The 24,881-nt window shown below is 41.7% G+C and overlaps 1 protein-coding gene across 2 annotated transcripts in view; it reads right to left on the bottom strand.

The window, feature by feature from the left end:
• The window catches only part of CNTNAP5 (contactin associated protein family member 5), a 995,558-nt gene that overhangs the window by 281,830 nt on the left and 688,847 nt on the right, over positions 1-24,881 (bottom strand). For both annotated transcript variants that reach the window (XM_043894748.1, XM_043894749.1), the window contains one exon: positions 8,422-8,622. In XM_043894748.1, coding sequence (XP_043750683.1) covers positions 8,422-8,622 — 201 coding nt within the window. The remainder of the gene's footprint in view (positions 1-8,421; positions 8,623-24,881) is intronic.

The following is a 24,881-nucleotide window of genomic DNA, read 5'->3' as shown; positions in this document are numbered from 1 at the left end:
CATGCCCAGAGAAGCTCAGTGGGCTGCAGTCCATGGGGTCGCAAAGAGTTGGACACAACTGAACAGCCAAGCACAAATGGTGCTATAATCCCACTCCTGGGCACATGTCTGGAAATAACTATCATTCGAAAAAACACATGCACCTCAATGCTCATGGTATCATAGACAAGATATGGAAGCAATCTAAGTGTTATCTGACAGATAAATGGTTAAAGAATATGTGGTATATATACAATGAAATACCAGTCAGCCATAAAAAAGAATGACAAAATGCCATTCGTATCAACATGGATAAACCTAGAGATTACCACACCAAGTGAGGTAAATCAGACAAAGAAAGACAAGTATCAGACGATATTGCTTATATGTGGAATCTGAAAAAAAACCTACAAATAATTTATTTACAGAAGAGAAATAGACCCACAGACATAGAGAACAAACATATGGTTACCAAATGGAAGCAGGGGAGGGATAAATTAGGAGTTTGGGATGAACAGATACACATGACTCTATATAAAACACATAAACAACAAAGACTTACTGATTAGCACATGGAACTACATTCAGTATTTCATAATAACCTATATGGGAAAAGATTCTGAAAAGAATGAATATCTGTATAACAGAATCATTTTGTGAACACCTAAAATTATCAGGATATTGTAATCAATAATATTTCATTTTTTAAAAACTACTATTGCTTAAAAATTACTATTGTTTAAACCACTACGTTTTATGGTGGTTTGTTACATAACAGTTGATAAACAGAACATAAGATTAAACATTTATTTGGATACTTGTATTTTTATATGATTATCTTCCCTTCCTCTTTGAAATGTTTTTATGTTTTCTGGGTGTTATTTTGGAATGTAGATGGAAGTGAAAGCTAGACATGTATTTGAAATGGGTATCTAACACTTACTGGCTACAAGATTTTGCATGACCCTCATAGTTTCTTAGAGCTTCCCCTTCCATCAATAAAAATGAAAATAATGCCAACTTCATAAGACCGTTGAGAGGATTAAATGAAATAACGTTCACAATACCTGGTGCACAGAAGGAGCTCAGTACCCAAGAGTCAGCATCATTGTCAGCAGTGGTGATACCAAAGAGCATGCAATACAGGGACCATGAATTTCTTTATAGATTAGATTCTTGCTGTACATAAAGTAGAAATAGTTTTTTATCAGAGATTTCAAATAGTGCCATGGTATTTTATCTTGCAGATGTCACAGTATAGTTTTGTGTTTTTTATTATATTGCCCCTGTGACAAAAGTTGATTTTAATGGTATGGTGACAGCCTGGTGTAATGAGAAGACCATGAGCTACGGGATCAGTTCTACGCCTGTATTTTGTGCCCAAACGTGCACAAGTTTGTTTGGTTTGTTTCTGCCATCCCTATTGTCATCATAAGAGCAGAAACACTGGCTTTTTCACTGTTTAATTCCCACTGCCTATAAAAGTACGTGGCATATAATGGATAATCAACCAATAAAGATTACTTAAAAGAAAATGCATTGTCATCATCTGTTAATGATCTTGTTTGGTACAGATATTGGGGACAAATTGTTTTCAGTTTAGCAAACACCAGAGCACCCTGGAGTGCTATTTCTTTTATCTCAGTAATTTGATTTTTTGGCCTCGTCATTCCTTACTTAGATTTCTAAACCTAGATGTTAGCTTTGCACACACTGAAAGTTGTATATTACAGATGGTCACGAGGGTTTCTATACACAAGTGCATTTACAGATCTATTTGGACATATAAAGGTTATATAATGAGTATATATATAGGGCTTCCTTGGTGACTAGGTGGTAAAGAATCCACCTGTCAAGTAGGAGACGCAGGTTCAATCCCTGGGTAGGGAAAATCTCTCGAGAAGGAAATGGCAACCCACTCCAGTATTCTTCCTGGGAAATCGCATGGACAGAGAAGCCTGGTGGGCTACATTCCATGGGGTCACAAAGAGCTGGACATGATTTAATGACTAAACAGCAGCAGCAAATAGAGTATAAATAATGCATATTTTTAATACATATTACAGTGTGTATATCCTGGAGGAGGGAATGTCCAGTATTCTTGCCTGGAGAATCCCATGGACAGAGGAGCCTGGCAGGCTACAGTCCATGGGGTCGCAAAGAGTCGGACACAACTGAGCCGTTAAACACAGCAATAGTGTGTATGTATGTATATAGTAACATGTATATATGGTCTAAATTATATACTAAGTGTTATATATATGGCCAGCCAGCTGTATGTTCACTAAAGTATCATTAATTAAGGGAAATCTGAGAATTTAAAGTAGTGTAAGGAAAGTAGGATTTTATTACTTCAAAGTCATGGGAACATAACTAGCCATAACAATTGACTTCAGGTGGAACCCTTCATGAAATGCCTGCATGAATAAATGAATAAAAACCTATTTCTCAAAGAGAAGGAGGGGTTCTGAGGTGTTATCAGGCACTCCATCATTAGTTCTTCTGAGGAACTTAAGCAATCCTCACCACAGACTTATTTACAAGACTGATTTGCTTGAGGTCAAGCTGTCCTATAGATATTAGATTTCAAAATAATGGGGTCTGAATGTCCAGTGATTTTTACGTGTATCATGACTGACTTATCTCTGCCTTAGTGAGCTCACAGCTTTATTGGGAAAGGTATTCCCAAACAGGCTTTCAGAACACAGAGTGCTAAGTGAAAAAACATACATACCACCTAGATACTTACACTGTGATGAGTGAATTAAGGTAAGGATTCGAGACAGCATGGAGATGATCAGAAGAGAAGGTCGGGAGCAGACAGGACTCTCAGTCCCCACGGCCTGCAGGGCCGGCCACCCCAGGAGGCCTCCTACCTACGCCCCTCTCAAGCTCGTCCTTCTTCTGGGCTGGCGGGCTGTGGGATATGGAGCAAGTCGGTCATGTGATCAAAGCGCTTCCTCAGCAACTTTTTCTTCCATTCTCTGTGTGCATCCAGGACTGGATCCTGTTTTCACTTCACGTGCTTCTCACATGATACCTTCGCGTCTGGCCTCAGGCAGAATTCCTATGGACGTGCTGACCGTGAACAAACACCTGCACTCAGCCGGCGCAGCCCTGCCTGGCCCCTGGGCACCAGCGGCCAGCTCCCAGCCCTGCGGCGGGCGCTGCCGAGCGCTGGCCGACTGAGTCATGCTGTCTTGGAAACGTCTCTGTCGCACGGCGTCTCAGCCCTGCATCAGGCTCAGGGTAAGAAGTAGCCAGCAGATACAACTACAAAGATGTGTGGGAGAAATGTCTGTTTAGTTCTTTGGCCCGTTTTTTGATTGGTTCATTTATTTTTCTGGAATTGAGCTACAAGTGCTCGGGCCTGGTGCACTGGGAAGACCCAGAGGAATCGGGTGGAGAGGGAGGTGGGAGGGGGGATCGGGATGGGGAATACGTGTAAATCCATGGCTGATTCATATCAATGTATGACAAAAATAAATAAAAAAAAAAAAAGAAAAAAAAAAGATGTGTGGGAATAACGCAGACACTTTTCCCATGGACCGCACTGGCTTGCAGCTCTGGTCCATGGCAGAGTTTCCAGTATAAATTTCAGTTAAAGAGACAGATGACACATTTCACTGGCTGGCACTTCTCAGCAGCTCTGGGGGAGAATATCAGAGGAAACTCAGAAAACGACAGTGTCATGGTTCAGTCACTAACTAAATGAAAAAGACACAGCGCTGAGCCAGGCCTGACCTTATCCTGCTTGTCTTTCTCCTCTTTCTGCTTCCGCTGCTGCTAGAAGAACAGAGCCAGAGCCAGAGGCAAGAGCAGACAGGAGACAGAGGAGACTTCGCTGACACTGTTTGGGATACACAGAGCCACATGGAGGGGTGTGTGGGCCCTGGAAGCTGCAGCCTGTGGGCAAGGACACTGCCAACCTGTGAAGTTGCCCAGGAATTGCCCTCTTCAGGCCTCCTTGACAATCCCACAGCCTTAATATCACGGCTCTGGCAGCTGACCCGTCTCTCCAGCCACATTTTCTTACAAAATAAGGAAAGTCATACAAACTCACGTGTTCCCTGATGACCCGATATCCTTGTAACTGTTGGTTCTCTGAGTTTGCATGACTGTCGGGGATCACACCCTCCCTTTCTCCTTTAATTTTACTGGCGTCTAATTTATTTACAGTGTTGTGTGAGTGTCAGATGTGCCGCCAAGTGATCAGCTATGTACATCGACCCCTTCTCAGATTCTTTCCGCATAAGCCGTTGCAGAGTACCATGGTACTATATAGGCCTGGGCTGTACGGCCAGCCTTATTCGTTACCTGCTCTCTGTTTCGCCCTGAGGCCGAGCAGGGTGCAGGCCTGTGTGGCCCTGATCAAGCATCCTACCTGCTCTGAGGTTCTGTTTCCTAAAACGTCACTGTTGTTTGGATCACATATCATGCTTGTGTAGCTCCTCACAGACATCTTCAAATACGAGAAACACTTAGTCACTGGCAGCCGTTTAAAAAGTTACTTATTTTTCTCATCTTGCCGTCTTTCATTTCCTCCCTTTGTTATCAATTGTGTATCGTCTGGAGGAGGATCTATAGCAAGAAGGCATCCTTCACATTCTCCTCTTATCGATCTGAGTCCACTGTAGCCAAAATGTACAATATCTAATCGCTTCTCCTAATCTTGGCTGCCTGTAGTTATCTCCCTCCAATAAGCTATGGGAATCAGACTACATATTTTTTAATTAACCAAAAATATTTAAAATTGTCTTGGATCCTCCTCTGCACTTATCAGATTGCCAAAGTTGAAGTAAGGTGTTAATCCCTAGTGCTGGGAGATGGGCACCTGAGGTCTCACGGTGATGTTTGGAGGATAAACTGCTATAACCTTGACCCATTGCAGATGTCAAGATGGCAAAAGTCTTCAAAACATGCACATGCTTTGACTTGGTAATGGCACCTCCAGGAACTTATCCTAAAGATATCATATCTGTGTGCAAAAATGTTCTCGCAGCACATATAATAACGAAAAAAGAGGAAAAATCTAAATGTCAAAAATAGATCTGCCCATTGTGATACATCCATATAATGGAAGACTTATTAAAAAAATATGCTATAAAGTCATATTTACTGATACAGAAAGATATTTGTAAACTGTGTGTGTAACAAATACAGTAACTAAAACAGTTACAGTGGGGGGCCCTGACTTCAGCAGACGAGGGGACCCTTCCTCAGCCCTTCTAGAGAGCAGGTAGGGGAGGAGATGGTGATCTCTAGTCCCGCCTCCCTCTGTCTCTCCCCAGGGGAAGGGATTTCCATAACAGTCAGGGAAATCAGGTAAATATCCCTGTAGGTGTGTGCCTGTTGTGGACTAAATATGTGTGTGTCCCTCCAAAATCCAGATGTTGAAATGCTAACCCCCAATTTGATGGCACCAAGAGGCGGGGACCTCAGAAGGTGATTAGGCCGTACCCCCCCTCTAGGATGTGCTCAGGGGACTTGTAACAGTTGAGTTAGACGAGAAGCACATGCTACTGAGAATAACCAAGACACGGAAGCAACCTGAATGTCCACTGACAAGTGAATGGATAAAAAGACATGGTCACATGTGTATGATGCGGTATTACTTAGCCTTTAAAAAGAAGGAAGGAATCCCACTGTAGCAACATGAATGGGACCTAGAGACTGTCATACGAGTGACGTAAGTCAGGCAGAGAAAGACAAATACCATACGATATCACTTAGATGTGGGACCTAAAATAGGATACAAATGAGCTTATTTACAAAATAGACACAGACTCACAGACATAGAAAACAAACTTATGCTTATCAAAAGAGAGGGAGCAATAAATTTGGAGTTTGGGATTAAAAGATACACACTGCCATATATAAAATAGATAAACAACAAGGACCTATAGTACAAAGCTCTTATTTAGCTATGTACAGTATAGCACAGGGAACTGTACTCAATATTTTAATAACCTCAAGTGGAAAAAAAAGACATATACATATATATATATATATATATATATACATATATATATATATACATACACACACATATATAACTGAATCACTTTGCTGTAACCTGAAACCAACCCAATTTACAAATCTACTATACTTTGATTTTAAAAAAGAAGCATATACAAGGCAATGGTAAAGTCAAACTGGTATCACAGGACGTATATACTAAAGGAACCCCAAAACATAACTCAAAAAGACACATCTATACCAATCTTCACAGTAGCACTGTTTACAACAGACAAGGCACGGAAGCAACCTGAATGTCCATTGACAAGATGAATGGATAAAGAAGATATAGCACATATGCACAATGGAATATTACGCAGCCCTGAAAAGGAACAAATTGGGTCATTTGAAGTGATGAGTCTGTCATACAGAGTGAAGTAAATCAGAAAAAGTAAAACAGATATGGATGAGATGAGGGGTGGGAGGAAAGTCCCAGAGAGAAGGGAGATAATACACACACACACACACACACACACATACACAAACACACATACTTATAGCTGATTCATTTTGTTTTGTAGCAAAAACTAACACAACATTGCAAAGCAACTATACTCCAATTAAAAATAAATGAATAAAGGAAATTTCATAGTCAGAATGAACATGATTCCATTTTCCCTAAAGTCCCACCAAACCAATTGTTAGGAAACTAGAAGCAACACAGTGAGAAGAGGGTAGCACGGTTTTCTAGATACAGACTCTGCTAAGACTGCCACAGCAAGTTTGGCAGTGAGGACAGGGGGACTCTGAACACACACACACACTGGCTCGCAGAGGACACCGGTAAACAGGGACACCAGCAGGGCCTCCGATCTAATCGACCCTGCGGGCATGGCCGAGTCCATGAAGACTAACTGATTTTCACAATGATGATCCCAAGTAATCAAGAGACGGTTACATCTCATGTTCAGAATTCTCTGCTCAAGAAGGTAAGGGAGCATGTAATCCATTTGAGAAAGATTTCCATTTCAAATAGTTAAAAATTCTTTAAAAACTGTTTGGATGCTTAAAGGGGTAAGTGACAACTACCTGGAAAATTCACTTATGTAGAATAACTTCTTCCCGAAAGACTCCAGATCAGTGACGTGGTGGGTAGTTGTATTTAGTTAGATTTCTAGCACTTCTTCTTTGACATTTCATTGTCTAATTTCCTGAAGCCTTTCAAAATTCTTCACTTTCAAGGAACATAAATTCCTTGAGGCTAAAGATTCTGACACCCTTTCTTGGATATTCCACATCCCTGTTATACTTGGCCTTTTTTTTTTCCTGCCACAAATGATGAACTGACATTCACAAAAATGACAGACCCCCGAGGCATGCATCAACTTTGACCAAGCCCTCTTGACATTTTGCAAGCCCTTTGAGTTGTGGTAAGCAATCCTAGAAGGGTCTTTTGCAGCCCTTTATCAACCATTTGAGCTAGAAAATACAGAATAATCAATATATAAATAAAGTTAACATAATTTTTTAAAGCAACCTTTATATTTTTAAAAAGAGTCATTTCTCCTTGTTTAGGAAAACATCTTAGGAATTCGTGCAGAAATCAGCAACTTTTATTAGAAGCTGTCTGCTCTCGTCTACAAATCCTGGACTTCAGCTGCAGTATTTACAGCCTCCAACCAACTCTGCTTGCTTCAGGCTGCCTTTCACAATCCAAACAGCCTCTGGCCAATCTATCCTGTTACTGTTTGTCCTGAATTCAGTGGTTTTTGCATACTGACAGACTCCCTTGGTTTATCTCAATTCTGGAGTCAAGGAGAGATTCTGTCAGCAGCCAAGGACCTCTGTTCAGTCCCAAATGGTAGGTTTTCCCTCCAACTCCAGGGCTTGTCCCTATAGTTGTACTCCTAAGTGTAGCATCAAAGAAGTATAAGGAGAAAAAGAGTCATTTCAATTCAGGCCTGCACTTTTCAGATAACATGAGTACTGTAAACACACAGGATGTGCCAGCCTGTCCATTGATCTCATTGCCTAATACTGCCCCATTACGCATCCTTTCCCCAAATATATCTCACTGTAGTTTGGTGAACGAGCTTAAATCCTTGATGCTTTCTAATCTGCCGGAAAAACCATTTCCTCCTTCACACTTTCTAAGTCTAGTTCAAGAGCCATTGCTCTCAAGAAAATTTCCATTCTCTCCAGTATTGCAAAATGGGTGTTGTTACTGTCCCTTTTTTGAAGATGAGGAGAAAACCTTGAGAGGCTACAGCACCCCCTCGAGGTCATGGCCTGGGCACCAGAGAAAGAACGAGCCCATCAGTGTCTCCTGGTGGCGTTTTTCTCGTTGCATAGGGGACCACTGTAGGTGCAGCCCCCTGGATGGCAAACCTTTCTCTCCTTGAAGTCCAGGGTTGGGGGCCATGTGCCACACTGCGGTCTCCCTGTGGGGCACATGCGAAGGGGCCCAGGAGGGGTGCTTCTTACCTGGAGTGTTGAGCAGCCGTGACCTCCTGCAGTGGTAGGCCACCTCCTGCTCACAGTACTCGGAGCCGTCGATCACTGCCCCCAGCTGCTCCAGGCTGCCCCCATAGTCCAAGGTCATGGAGTAGGGCTTCTCAGGGTTGGCGCCCCGCACACGGGTCAGTTCTGTGTTGTTGTGCTGCATCAACGTCCAGATCTTGTCCTCTGCCCAGAAAACACAACCCAAGCAAGGTCAAAAGATGATCATGCTTACAGGCCTCCAAAAAGCTGGAAAAATGAAACAGGACTGTGTGAGCAGGGTGATGTTTGGTGGCTGCAGGTCCATCCATTAATTGCCACTTGAGGGCTCTCCTCATGATAAGAATTTAACCAGAGAATTTTTGTTTCTCCTAGAGCTCCACCCAGAGGTAGTGTGGGGGTTAATTATCTGAAGAGCTGAATTTGTGAAGCCCTTGCTCCACAAGTTCTATGCTTAATGCCCATTATCTCACTGAAAATGGACATGACTTATGAAAAGTCATTAAAAAATATAAACAGACAACAGAACAGGAATAAAAGGAAATGAATTAATCAGTTGTGGGAAGGACGATTTGGAAGGGGAAGAACTTAGAAATGAGATACTTTGTGATCAGAGTAGAATGTAACTAAAGATGCTCAAAGATAACTATCATGGTGATGACATGCATAGAAGAACATAGATCACTGACAAATCACAACCTGTTGGTAATTAAATGAACAAAAATAAAATGTTAAACATTTCTAATAAATAAATAAATGAAACTGACATCATCTAAATCAGGAGGAAGTTGGTCCTGCCATGTTAAAAATGAGGGAAAAGTGAATAAGGAAAACTAGGCAGGTTTTCTAAGATTACGTAGTTAGTTAAAGACTAGTAATTGGAACCTAGGATGCCTGACTCCAAAGACCCTACTTCCAGATAGTGATACACACTCTTCCTCACAAGAGAAGCCCTAGCATAGATCATTTTCTCAGAGAACCGTAAGTACCACACTCAAAACAAGACCTTAAAAAAAAAAAAAGAAAACAAGACCTATTCACAGAGAGCATGTGTGACACATACATCACAACAAGGATGAGAATGTGTAATACACAAACAGGCAAGGCACTTAACTGAAGCTTGTTATTTATTCTCCATGATACTTGTACTCACCAAAAATATTTGAAGAGCTTTACATTAAAAGAGCATGCCGAGATGAGGGCCTAAAGATCAGGGAGGGAGAACATGTTTTGCCTTCTATCAGTAAGAACGGAAGGTGAAGAGAGGAGAGGAATTTTATTTTTAGACCTTGGGAGATCTTCACTTGAAAGCTATTCTATGAACAACAAGCTTGGGCAAGCCACTTCACTTTTGGAGGGACTTAATTTTATCATCAGTTTTAAGAAAAGAAGGTATGAAGTCACAAGGCATTTGGGGATGCATCAGACATTCTGGCATAATAGACTGAAATATGTTCAGCAATCAGACATGGAGCTGAATTCTGAACTTGCTCACAAGTAAAGTGAGAGAGGAAGCAGGAGGACTTGAAAAGCTTCTGTCCTCCAGAACCTTGCCCACATGGTAACATCGTTGCTCTTCACAGACGTGCCCAGCTGGAAAGGAACCTGGCCAGACATCGTGTGGTTTCCGCCCTCTCTCTCTCTCTCTCTCTCTCTCTCTCTCTCGCTCGCTCACTTAGTTTCACAAATGAGGAAACCAGAGTCTAGGAAGCAAAGGAATGACCCACAGCGTATCTATTAGATGCGAATTGCAAGCACATACACTGCCACTGTAAAAAATACTTCTAGTTATAGTATATAACCAGTGCTACTTAGAAGCAGGATGGTGGCAGCTGGCCATGAAAAAGAAAATAATATTAAAAATAACTGGCAAGCAGTATCCGCAGGTTTTACTGTCTCTGCCTCAACTCTGCGTATGAGTTAGGATAAGGAACTCCATTTCCCTGCACTTCAGTTTCAATATATTAGAAAAAGGAGGAAGAGAAAGTTTGGTCTTCCCAATTCCTAAATGAGGGAATATTTATTGCAGCAGAAAATTAAACTCTGCTCAAACATTCTGATTCTTCTTAACACTCTTTTCTGAAACCAGCTCCCTAATAACTCACATCTCCAATGTTTAACTGAATGACATTTTCTATAAAGTCTAAAAAAATCACAAGGTTATTGGATTTTTATTTTGAAAGCAAAAACAAGGCTTGATTCATATTGGTAAAAATAATAATGTTACACAAACAATGAACCAGAAATTTCAAAAATGTTGGTGCCAGTATAGACAAATGTTGATAAAATAACCAAAGAAAGTAGTCATTTAATAATACACCACTGTAGAGGGAGAAATAAAAACTGCCAATTTTGAAATGTCCATGGTACTTTCAAGAAACAGAACTCTAATGAGATGCCATGCTACTGTTCCATTCTAAGATATTTTACATACATTTTCGTCAGTACTTGTAACAATCATGGCAAATATCAATATAAATATAGATATAAGAATAGATATTATAGGCATCCATATAGATACAGATATAAGAAGGAGAGAGAAAGTAAGCTTGTCCCCAATCTCAACGTGTCCAATCTGTCTGACTCCAAAATTGATCCTCACAGCATCACTAAATTACACAAATTTAGATTTCCTTCTAAATGTACACCGATTTTCATACCTTTGTCCATCCAGTGTTCACATACCAATCAAACAATTTGCTTATTCATTTACTCATTAGCTCATTTTTTCCAAAATCTTACTCTATTTTTGGCAAGAGGGAGAAAAAAGGGTTGTATCAGAAAGACAATCTTTTATCCCAAAGCCACGAATATCGCAAACCCCTCCTTCTGGGCCCGGAGAGTGAAGTTCTCACAGTTGAACTCTTGGCACTTTTTGATATATGCGATAGACGAAAGACACAAGGAACAACCAAGGGTCCAAAGGCGGCCCTTAGTTCAGTAAACACACATCAGAAGCGCGGTCTGACCAACAGGAAGAGAGGCGATCACTCGGGACCTAGGGCCTCAAGGTGGTTTCATTTCAAAGACAGCCTTTGTCATCTCAGTATTTCTCTCCTGGGTGATGGAAACATAAAGACTAAAAATAAAAAGATAACTGGATGGTATCTTTTTCTCACTTTCTATTTTCTCTCCTACTCCCTGGGTTGCCGTGCAGATTAGGCCCTGAACCTGATGAAACATGAAAAGCCAGGGGTCGGTGCCACTCAGGAGAGTCAGCTTTGACGGACGATGCTCCTGATACACGGAACAAGGTAGGGACAGGTAGTTTTAGCTAGGGAAGGTGTGGGTGAAAGATCTCAGGCAGCATTCATTTTGAACAGGCTTTTGGGGGGATGGAGGGTGATCCATTCATGGACCTCCACATACTGTAAATAAAACTGACCTCATGAACTAAATGTTCAAGATGGTAAATTTAGTCAGTGGGCAATGGACAGAGCGTGAATTTTGGCCTCAGAAGATCTAGATTTGTGAGTCAGCCCTACACTTATTGGCCAAGCATAGTTGGTCAAATGATTACTTTTCTGAAGTTCAGTTTCTTCATCAATTATACTTTAAAAAGCAGCAATGACGCCAACTGTACAGGATGGTTGTAAAGATTAAGTGAGGAGTTCAGTGTGAGGAACTCGTTATTAACTAAATAACTAGCTTTTTAATAGAGATCTGTGTACCACTTAGATAAAGATACATGACATCTCCAACTCCAGTAGCTCACAGATGTCTGATGCTGATATTAACAAAAGCATTAAAAAGAAGGAGAAGCTATGACTGGTCTCTTGTAGTTCTCAGGATAGCCTGCTTCAAGAAGGTTGTTCCCCAGGCCAGAAAGGAAGACCCACAAACACCCAGAGGAGAGACACACTAGGCTGACCTTCTCTCTGCACACCCAGGGGAAACACACCAGACTCAAAAGTCCCAGAAAGCAAAATGTTCCTCTTGGGAGCCTGTGAACTTGGATTTTCACACAAGGAAACCAACAGAGGTTTCCCTCTAACTCGGGTAAGTCCAGTTTCATGCAGAGACCAAGGGGGAAATCAGCTAAAAGCTATGATTGGCAGAGCATCATAAAATCCTCCAGGCTCCAAACACCACCCTCAGCTGGCCTGCCTCCAGCACCATCCCTCTATCACATGGCATCTACCCTACGTGCTCGTCTCTAGAGATGCATCTAAGGCTACAAGGTGCCATGAGACAGCCTGGTGTTAGAAACCAGCACATCTGATGAACATCTATGTTCTACTCTAGTAGGAAGACTTAAGAGATAGAGGTGGGAAACTCATCCTGCAAAGGAGGTTAGCCAGCAGACTCCTTGTGATATAGCTGCTGCTGTATATAGTAAATGATTATTATCTTGTTGAATTACCTTTTCACTTTGAAATAGCCTCATGTGTTTCTAGATTTATTTTCATTCCTTGCATTTCATAAATGTCTACAACAGAATATGTTGTTTAGTCCTTACAGACCCAGAAACCTAGAAAATCATTGCCCTTGATTCCACAGTTTGCTACCCAGGTCATTGTCTATTGTTTCTTTTACTGTGTTCAGTCCCATAATGAGGAACAGAGTCCCTCTTTCTAACTTGCTTAAAGGAATACAAGTATTGAGTTACTCAAGACAAATTGTCTGCTTAAGAGGGGACTGCATTTGAAGATTTTTTGAACTGGCAGAAACTTATTCAATTCACTAAGGATCTTAGTTAGTCTAAAATAAGTTATTATGCATTTTAAATGTTTATTATCCAGTAAATGGCTGGCAAATATTTTCTCTAATTTCTGAGATTGCTTTTTAATTTTGTTGACTATTTCTTGTGCGGTACAGAAGCTCTTTAATCTGATGTAGTCCCACTTGCTGATTTTTTCTTTTGTTTCTTGAGCTTCTGTTGTCAGAGTAAAAAGAAAAAAAATCATTGTCAGAATGTCAGAGGGATTTCTTCCTTATGTTTTCTTCTAGGTTTTTATGCCATCAGATCTTCTGTTGAAGCCTTTACTGTTTTTCACGTTAATTTTTGAGTAGTATAAGATACGGGTCTAATTATTTTCATGCCCACTTTTCCCCACACCATTTGTTGAAGAGATTATCCTTTACTCTTGAATATTCTTGGCTCCCTTATCAAATATCAATTGATCCTTTATGTGAGAGCTTATTTCTGGGCTCTCTATTCTGTTCTACTGTCATATGTGGCTATATTTTTATGCCAATATCATACTGTACTAATTACTGTAGCTTTGGAAAAATGGGTAGATGCTGTTTAAGGGCACAGAGTTGTTATTGGCCAATAAATAAGTTCTGGATATCTAATGCACAGCTTGATAATTAGTCAACAACACCAGATTATAAACTGCAAAGTGGCTAAGAGACGGGGTCTTCATTGTTCCCGCCAGAAAAAAGAAAATAACTACATGACATAATAGAGGTGCTAGTAAGCATGGTGATCATATTGTAATATATAAATGTATCAAATCAACACATTGTGCATCTTAAAATTACACAAAGTTGTATGGCAATTATATCACATTAAGAAGCAAAACGTTTGCTTTCTAAAAGCAGCGCTCACCACAGGGCGTTAAGGAGAGTTCCCTGTGCTATACGGCAGGTGGTCACTAGTCACCTATTTTATGCACGTATCAGTAGTGTGTGTACACGTCAATCCCAATCTCATGGCATACCCCATTCCCCCCACCCCCATTTTCCTCCTTAGTGTCAATACTCCTGTTCTCTACATCTGTGTCTCTATATCTGCCCTGCAAACTCTGCGGTGACCGAAATGGGAAGGAAATCCGAAACAGAGAGGTAGATGAATACCTAGAGCTGACTCACTTCTCTGAACAGCAGGAACTAATACCACACTGCAAAACAAACAAACCCGAATTAAAAAAAAAAAAAAAAAAAAACAGCAGTGCAGTCGCCTGAGTATAAGTGATGCTGCAAGGTATTATCCACCTTTAAGTATAAAGAACTTATGGGTTATAGGCCATCAAACAGCATGTTATAAAGATCCAAGGCTTCATTTCAACAACATGACAAGGGTTGTTACGGAGACCAGTACAGCATTTCCTATGTTGCTTTGTGGGTTTAGCTTTCAAGTCTGTCTTCTTACAAACATGAGACCTCCCAGGATGTGAAATGTATCATTCTGTGTATACTGTGTGCTAGTCCCCAGGGCACAGACACAGGAGAATAAGGCATGCTGAGCTCTTTCAAAATCTTACCGTCATTTGAGGGGGAAAGTGGCATATATGAGAACCACAAACATCTCACACTGATATAGGCACTCTTGAGATTACGAGTAAGTGAGGATGGCTGGAGGTCTGCTGGGGCTGGGTTGGAGCTCGTGATAAACTATTCTGTTTCCCTCAAGAATGGACAGGTCAACACTGGTCTTTCACCCATGGACCATCGGTACCTCGGCTAGCATGAAGCACCCTGTAAGACTTCAGGAGATCTTTATCAAGAGAAGGCTAATCGTCAGCAGGTACAATATGTCCCCTGCATATGAACTCCCAAGTTACAAAGATGTAAACGTGTGTTCCACCAGGGCCGGACATGAGTAAAGCGCAGCTTGCCCTCTGTCTCCTACTGCTGACGATTCCTCACTTTGCCATCTCCCTGCTCCTCTCTGTCCTCGTCAGTGGCTCTTCTTGCCTGTTCACCGGATGCCGGGCGCCGCACGCCAACTGTCGTCCCACACGACTGTGTGTGCTTTCCAGGACACAGTATTGTAACAGTAAATATAAGATGCTCATATTTTTGTGTTTGTTTCTTATGTTTTATTTGTGTAACAAGTATTAACAACCTAGTACAGTATAATGCATATAGATACAGCCGATTGTGTTAGTTGGGTACCTAGACCAACTTTGTTGGATTTATGAACAGATTGGACTTATGAATGTGCTCTCAGAACGGAAGTTGTTCATATGTAGGGGACTCGCTGTATTATTTAAGCGGCCACATGTAAAACAGTTTTCAAGTGATAAGATCAAAACACACACACTCAGCAACATCAACAAGAGAACAGTAAAAGAGGTTTCACAGAGCGTCAGCCGAGTAGCAATAGCAGGCTGCTGAACATGGGGCTACAGAATAGCCCGTACCTTTACCTTTCCTGTGAAATCCTTCCTAGCCATCACCCCAGGGAGACTGCTTAGGAGCCTTCATCCTGGAGCTTTAGGTGGGCTGCCTGGGTCACTCTTGCTTTCGTTTCAGAAAACAAGCTGTTTACATATAGAGCAAGCCTGTAACCCTCTTATTTTGGTCCTCATTCTATCTGATTGGTATTGCTGTGATGATCACTATTATTATTAACAGTAGTCCTTACAGATGCTATAAGCTGTTCCATCTGTTACCACGGAGATCACCACTGAGAAGCAAAAGCAAACAGAAGAAAAGTGAAAAAAGAGAGAGGAACACGCTATAACTCTGATTAATAAAACCTCATTCTACACACATATCTGACTCTCTGCAGCGCAAGGAAAAAACTGCACATTTTCCCTCACAATGCTTGGAAGGAAGAGAAGTCTACAGATTGTCAATATCCAGTTTAATTGAACTTTAATCACTGTGGGGAGCTGCTTACAGTCCTTTGAAAAGTGTGGCAATTCACTTATACTCCTATTGCAATAAAACAAGTCTATATTAAGGTCCCCGGGGTCACTTCTGGTACAGTTATCTAAGTTGACAAAGTGAATTTTCTATGCCAAGGGTAAAGATAGCTTAAATAATTCTCAAAGCACTGTCTTTACCATTCATTTACCATCTATGCCATTTCTTGCACTGACAGTTATTTAATTTTTCATATGTTTGTCCCTTATCTCCCCATTTAAATCTTAGGCAATGTCTGCTGAGTAGATATCGGCTTGGAAAGGGTTTCTGTGGTTAGTGAAGGCAGATGTGATGGAGGAAAGCAAGGGCTTTGGGATCAACAGATCTGGCTGCCAGCTCTGCCACTGACCAAATTCCCAAACAAGGTAGAGACAGGGAGCCTCCCACAGCCTCAGTCTCCACATCTGTAAACTGGATATACCCAATAAGCGGTGATGCTGTGAGCACTGAGTCAAACTCACAGCGCAGAGCAGACTCAGAGGCTGACTCAGGGCACTGGCCTCGAAATGAAGTTGAACAGCCACAAGCCCTGCTGATGAAGTGATGCAGGGAGGAGCAGAGGCATCATTTCATTGTGGGAAACAGTTCTGGGAACTTCTCATGAGGGGTCCGTGAACCTTCCCCTCAGCTTTTAAAGGGAAGGAAGACAAGAGGTGAAAAGCAGTTTTCAACTTCTTTAAAAGGCTTCAGAATTTCTGCAAGAGCAGTTTTCCCTCTCTTGTGGCTCAGCCCAGAGGCCAAGGTGAGCATCCTCCTTGTCTGCTAAAACCACTGAAGATACAATTGCTTTTAGTGTCTGAGCGTCCGCTGTTTGGAAGAGGGGCATTACTGATTTAAGGCTCCTGATCGAGTCACCATGCTCGGGGGTGCATTAGCTGGAAGCAGGCACTGCACGCTGCGGGGGGTGGGAACCCATTCCAGCCGCTGCTGCTCCTCCAGCAGTCCGCTTGGACCACACACTTTATGACTTCCAGACAACATACTTGGCCGTGATTTATTGTACTACTTCGCCGAGCCTTTACTTTTTATATACCTGTTGGGGGGTTATTTTTCTTTCCCTTTGCTTTAAAATCAGTGGCAGCATCAAAGAGACCTGGGGAATCTGTTTTCTGATCTTGGAGGAGGAGGCATGCTCTTGGATAGATTTCATGTTCAATTGCATGGTACTTGTTTGCTTCTGATTTACTGGTTTATCCAAAGAAACTTCATGAAAAGGCTAGTGTGTGCAGAGCACACTTAGCGACTGAGTATCTTGGGGGTGACCAGGCTGAATGCCTTGCTGGACTCTGAGCTCAAGGAATTCATAGCTGGTTCTGAGAAAGAAGTTCCCACGGAAGCTAAAAGATTCACGGCAGCATGTATGGGGTCGTGGTTTGATCTCTTTGCTGTCTGAGGAACTTTCAAGAGTCTTCTCCAGCACTACAATGCTTCGGGGCTCAGCCTTCTTTATGGTCCAGCTCTCACATCTGTACTTGACCACCAGAAAAACCACAGCTTTGAGCCTGCGCCCATCTCCTGGGCAGGGGAAGAAAGGAAAGCGGACTGCAGATCACAGTCACCTGATAGGATCAGGGAGGGACTTCGGTTGTTGTGAGACATTTTCATGACGTCTTTAGCAGTGGCTTTGTGATAAGCACTGTTGTGGTTCATTCTGAGGAAAAATTTAGGCACCAGCTCGAACTTGAATTAAATCCTTCCATCTGTCAGTCACTAACAGAGTGACACTGGAATGCTCTTCAACTTCTCTGGACTTCTGCTTCCTCAAAATGCAAATGAGAAACCATCTCTACCTCACACTCCACCACGTGGATCACGCTCTAAGAGAATATATGACCCGGTACCCGACGCACAAGTGTACACTAACAGTAGTCCCTGGGCCCCCCGGGGGGCGCAGGGGTGAGGAGTCTGCCTGCCTATGCAGGAGATGCAAGAGATGCAAGTTCAGTCCCTGGGCTGGGAAGACCCCTTGAAGATGCAAATGGCAACCCACTCCAGTGTTTTTGACTGGAAAATCCCATGGACAGAGGAGCCTGGCAGACTACAGTCCAGAGGGTCACAAACTGTACATGACTGAGTGACTGAGTACATCCTTTCTTTACAAGTTAAGGTAGCCAAGATGGAACTCACAGGGTAAGAAGCTGATTGAAAAAGCTTTGCCTTAGTCCTGCAGCCATGAAATTTAAAGACACTTGCTCCTTGGCAGAAAAGCTATGACAAAACTAGACAGTATATTAAAAAGCAGAGATATCACTTTGCTGACAAAGGTCTGTATAGTCACAGCTATGGTTTTCCCAGTAGTCATGTACATACGTGAGAGTTGGACCATAAAGAAAGCTGAGCACTGAAGAACGGACGCTTTCAAATTGTGTGCTGCAGAAGATTCTTGAGAGTTCCTTGGACAGTAACGAGATCAAACCAGTCAATCCTAAAAGAAATCAATCTTGAATATTCATTGGAAGGACTGATGTTGAAGCTGAAAATTCAATACTTTGGCCACCTGATGTGAAGAACAGATTCACTGGAAAAGACCCTGATGCTGAGAGAGACTGAAGGCATGAGGAGAAGGCAGCGCCAGAAGGTGAGATGGTTGGATGGCATCGCCAACTCAATGGACATGGGTTTGAGCAAACTCTGGGGGATGGTGAAGGACAGGAAGCCTGGTGTGCAGCCATCCATGGGGGGTCTGCATGGGTTCAGACTTAGTGACTGAACAACAACAAGTCCTCAGAACGGATACCCAGCAATTATGTTGCCTCTCTCCAGGTCACAAAAGTAGACAAGCCTTGTGAAAATGGAAGAATCTACTTATTCTGCTTCCATGGATCTTAAATTCTGGTTTTGAAGGTGATTGACAAAATGAAAGCTCAAGAAGAAAGTGAAATTATTCCTCTTTCTTTCCTCACAGTATCAATGATGTGCCAACTTCATCTCTAGTGGGAAAACTTTTCTAACTCCACCAGCACCCCGTGTTTGTCTCTCTCAAGTACTATTATGCCAACTTGTTTACTCAGACCCTCCAATAAACTGCAAGGTCAGCGAGGGAAAAGAATGTCTCATAAGTTTTTGCATGCCTAGCACCTGACCCACAGTAGGTATTCACTTATCACTGAACTAAACCTTCAACAGACTACCAATATTTTTACTGGCTTCAGTGACAGTATTTAAAATCAACCACAAAGTGATATGATAGGAAACTATGTTTCGATATGTACTTGAAATTCTGCCATGCAGCCCAGAATATCTATTGCAAATAGCAAAATGTTGGAAAAATATAAATATCTACCAACAGCTGTCTGATTGAATAAAGGATAGTTAATTGACACAGTGAAATGCTCTGTAACCATAATAAAAACCACATAAGATTTCTTTAAATTGATCTAGAATTATTTCCAGGATAGACAGAATCATTTCAGGTGATCAAGGTGCAAAAGACTATGCTACATGTTGTGTAAGAATAAAGGAGAAATAGGGCTACAGACAAGGATAAACTAAATGATTATCTACAGCAGATGGGTAAGAATAGAGAGAAGACCATGAGCAAGAATAAGATGTAACCAGTCAACCATTATAGCTATATTTGACTTCTGTAAGAAGAAAATATTTTACATTTTTAAAACATAAAATTAAATCATAAAGATGAAAAGAGACAAACACTAATACTGAATATTTTTAAAAAGCCTGCCTATATATTAAAAAGATAAAATAACCACAAAGGAGAAAACATAATTAAAGTAACTTTTAAAATATAGTATTCTGTTCAGCTATACATCCTGAGGCTATAGTCTAAAAATAAAATGCAAAATTCAAGTCAATCTTAAACTTTACCTTGTTATCAGTAGTGACATTGCTATTTGATTCTGAATCTGTTGATGAGTATTATCGGATAGAATAAATTATAAAATATATTTTTTCAATTTTAAATTTATTTATTTTTTAATGGAAAGATAACTGCTTTATAGAATTGTGCTGGTTTCTGCCAAACATCGACTTGAATCAGCCACAGGTACACATATATTGATTTTGTTGGGATATAGTCTCTCAGTATGTGAGAAGAGAAATACATATGGATGATGGAAAGATGGGAAAAGATCTGATGGTGGTGAATTTGAATTAAAGTTAAGTATATAAACTCATAATTAAACACACACACACACACATGCATTTTTTTACCTGTGTCCATAAGAAAGACAGAAGCAATAAGCAAACCAAACATCTAGATCTTAATTTTCAAATACCATGTGCTACAAAAAGGAACTGGGCTTCTTTGGGAAAACAGCTGAGTCTGGGTCAGGCAGGGAAAGTTCAAGGTAACATCTTGGAACATCTTGGACTAGAAAGCACGCAAGTGTTCCAAGATTAATGGGGTCACTCCAGAAAGACATAGGAACAGAATTAAAGGGATCATTACCAGCTATACATGGGACAATCTGAGCACCAATAAATATAATGATAATAGTAAAAACATGTTAAAGTAAAATAGTTTATAAATTTCAACTGATACAAGGGGGCTTCTCAGGTGGTGCAGCGGTAAAGAATCTCCCTGCAATGGAGAAAATGCAAGAGACATGGGTTCAGTCCCTGGGTCGGGAAGATCACGTGGAGGAGGAAATGGCAATCTACTCCAGTGTTCTTGCCTGGAGAATTCCATGGACAGAGGAGCCTGGTGAGCTACAGTCCATGAGGTTGCAAAGAGTTGGACATCATATATGAAATACATATGCGAAAAATATTCTTTTCCATTATGACTTATCATAGGATATTTCATATAATTCCCTGTGTTATACAGCAGGACCTTGTTTATCTATTCTCTGTGTAATAGTTTACACCTCATAACTTCACACGCCCACTCCATTCCTCCCTCACCACTCTCCTCTTGGGAACATTTCACTTACAACTGGTTTGTAAGTTTGTGCTCTTCAAGAACTTAATGTCTGTCATGAAAAACAACCAAAACAAGATGGTGTAGGGGACCTGGCTTTCTAGTTAAAAGAAATTAGAAGGACAGGTCAATTAAACCCCACATATAGAGAGTGCTTGAGATTCAAACAAAAATAGAAAAGCAGACTTTGCTATAAAGACAGTGTAGGGACAAGATCAATATATACTGGATATAACACACTCATCGAAGTGTCTGGACCGCGGTCTCAGCCTTGTGTTTATAAAATGGCACCGTGTGTGTTGACACAAGTGAAGTGTCAGGGTTACATCGTCACCACGTCTAGAGTTTGCTTTCACATAGTTTAGAAAAGAACCTTTCCCATGAGGACAAAGAAAGGACAGGAGGGAGGGGGAAAGGAGACAAGAGCCGCACCAGTGTGGGTGAGCGGGGCAAAGCGCTCGTGCTTGGAGAGTTCAGGTGAAAAGTTTATGGATGCTCATTTTAGTATTCTGTCAGCTTTTCTGTAGGCTTGAATTTCTCAGAACAAAAACTTTGAGGAAAATAAGATAGAGCTTCACAGAATGCTTCACATGTAGAAAAGGCTCAAGACTGTTCTACTCTGCCCCAGCAAACCCACGGGAATGTGCTCTTACAACCACACACACACATACACACACAGCTAAGGAACAACGGACTAAACAGTTTTCCAAAAGCAAACACTATTTCCAGGACTTCCCTGGCGGTACAGTGGTTAAGACATAGCACTTCCACGGCAGGAGACATGTGTTCCACCCTTGGTTGGGGACTAATATCCTGGATGCATGGGGCACAGCCAAAAATAAATAAATTAATTAATTAACTAAATAAAAGTTAAAAGTACTGTCAAATTCAATCATCCATAGCATGGTAGCTCATCCATTTTCAAATGGAAGTATTTGTTATTGCTGTTGAATTAATTTGTAGGAGTGCTTTCAAGGCACCAAGTGTTATACATTCCAGAAGTTTATTAGTTATTATTTTCGTCATTGTTTCCCTTGGGGCTCAAATGGTAAAGAATCTGCCTGCCATGTGGGAGGCCTGGGTTTGATCCCTGGGTTGGGAAGATCCCCTGGAGAAGGGAAAGGTTACCCATTCCAGTATTCTGGCCTGGAGAATTCCGTGGACTGTAAAGTCCATGGGGTCACAAAGAGTTGGACACGACTGAGTGGCTTTCACTTTCACTTTCAACATTGTATCCCAGAAACACCAAGAAGCCAGTGTCAAGGTTTCTGGGAATAGAGTGATGAAAATAATTTTAAAAACTAGCACATATTGGGTATGTAATGCCAGGAAATGATTTTCTTACGGTTTACAATGATTAACTCCTGTAAAACTCACAACCGTCTCATACATAGGCTCTATTTGTAATGACCCAGAAGGCAACTAAGGAACAAGGAAGCCAAGTAACTCCTTGGATCACATCACTTGACAGAACTAGGAAGTGTCAGTGCTGGGATGCAGACCATGCCCAAGCATTTGCCACCGATGCTGGGTTGGGCAGATGTGTACTGATTATGTGGATTCAAGGGGGAGCCCTGAGAAAGGTGATGGGCTGAAGAAAGTCATAGGAGCAAACAATAAGGGCTCAGTCTATAGAAAGAGATGAGTGCATGTCACTCCAGAACAAAGTCATGTCTAAGTCATAAGAGTTAGCCAGGACACTCACAGCCGGCAGGGAAAATACCATATGGAAACTGTCACCACAAATGGTCTACCCAGCCAATGCCTCTAATCAGCTCCTCTTTACAAGCAGATACAAATGGAACAGAGTCAGACTCTGTGCACAGAGCAAGCACGGCTGATTGTTGCTCTGGAGACTGGAGCGCACCTGCTGTGAAGATCCACGAAGAATAAAGGCTCCTAGACAAAGGGTCCCTCTGTCCCCTGCTTCACAAAATGTGAAATCACAAACTGCTAGTACCTTTTGGGCTTTTTTATTCTTTGGAATGCATAGACCAACTTTGATCCGTCATCTCTCCCCAGAATTCTGGGCTCAAAGCAAAAGCAAGATTTCTAGGAGACACCTTTGACTCCCACTTGTTATTTCATTCCCCTGAACAAGAACAGTGTTCGCCCAAAGGTAAGACTGTATTGAAACCCACGGATGAGCCAAGAGCCCTCAGACGAGTCATGGAGCCCTTGGGCACAAGCTCGCTGCATCACCACATCCAGGATGCCACTGAGCTCATCAAGATTGATTTTTCCTCTTTTCTCTTCTCTGCCTGACTCAAGACACATATGTTTCAACTTCATAACTAAGCTCTATGTCTCCAGCAAAGCCTTACTTGATCACTCCTGTCCCTGATTCCTTCAACATGTAGATCTTCCCAATGGCTCAGCAGTAAAGAATCTGTCTATCAATGCAGGAAATATAGGAAGCCCAGGTTCGATCTCTGGATCAGGAAGATGCCCTGGAGGAGGGTATGGCAACCTACTCCACTACTCTTGCCTGGAAAATGCCATGGACAGAGGTGCCTGACAGGCTCACAGTCCACGGGGTTGTAAAGTGTCAGACACGATGGGGCGCATATACACACCACTCATGATGGTCACAGAGGCACAAAAATGTGGGTTTCATCCCTGGGTCAGGAGAATCCCCTGGAGAAGAAAATGGCTACCCATTCCAGCATTCTTGCTTGGAAAATTCCATGGACAGAGGAGCCTGGTGGGCTACACTCCATGGGGTCACAAAGAATCAGACATGTCTGAGCACACACACAAAGAGGATGATGGAGCTGGGTGACTGTGGCTTCTATCTTAGGAGCTCTTAGAGAATGCTACATATTGTACTGAGCACATGAGGTACATTGTCCATTTAATTTTATTTAAGCCACACATGAACCCACTGAGGTAAGATTAACTGATCATTCCTATTAAACAGATAAAGAAACTGAGCTTCATAGAAGTGAACATGCTCAATATCCCATGGTGTTGAGAATCTACGGGATAACTGGACAAATTAAATAGAATGGCCTAAAGGGAAAGGTTTTAGGAGCTGGAAGTTAAGCGTAAGCCCTAGAGCACAAGGGTCAGTGGTTTATAGGGGCTTATCAGCATGGAGCACAGAGGAGCCTCAATAAACACTGGCTGTTTGGGCTGTGTCCTGATTCCCGCACACCACGAGGAGGGGCTTTCCAGGTATCTGCAATAAAAAATGTGCTGTGAAAGTCCCATCAAGAAGGGGCAGGATAAGCCTTGTGTTCAGGTCTTAAAAAGGGCAGTTCTTTTAATCACTGATTTAGAAGTGGGGAGACAGAGAAGGAAGGCAATTATTAAATGCTGTACACTGTGATAATCACCTTAATATAGATATTTCCCAAGATCCAAAATCTTCAGGTGCTTGATAAAAATGTCATTTTTATCATCATCCTAAACCTACTGAATAAACTTTACTGGGAACAAGCCTAGAAAATTCCATTTTAAATGTTTGTCTCAGTTCATTTTTAAAAGAAAGAAAACTTAAGCAACTTTATTTTATATAATTTTCATCAAATGCTTAGAACAACTGGGGGGTGACAGAGGATGTGATGGTTGCATAACACCATAGATTCAATGGACATGAGTTTGAGCAAACTCTGGGAGATAGTGAAGGACAGGGAAGCCTGTTGTGCTGCAGTCCATGGGGTTGTAAAGAGTCAGACATGATTCAGCGACTCAACAACAAAAAGCAACAATCCAGGAAGGAATGATACAGATCTTCTCCCTGCAGGATCACTTCCTGGAAAAGCTTTCCACTGTGGCCTTCACCAATTGATGGGAGCAACACAGGGAGAGGAAGGGTCTGTGTGAACTGGCACTTGGGTGTTCGTTGGTCTCAGAGCATCTGTGTCATTTGGGCTAGGAACCCAGGAATGGGAATCACAAATTAAATCCAACTTCACTGTTACTCCTGACAAGAACCTGGACAAGTTATTTAGCCTCTCAAGAT

This window comes from Cervus elaphus, chromosome 33 (genome assembly GCF_910594005.1).
Source record: "Cervus elaphus chromosome 33, mCerEla1.1, whole genome shotgun sequence".
In the NCBI taxonomy this organism is placed as follows: domain Eukaryota; kingdom Metazoa; phylum Chordata; class Mammalia; order Artiodactyla; family Cervidae; genus Cervus; species Cervus elaphus.
Note: the sequence above shows the minus strand (reverse complement) of the source record. Positions and strands in the feature narration are given on the sequence as shown.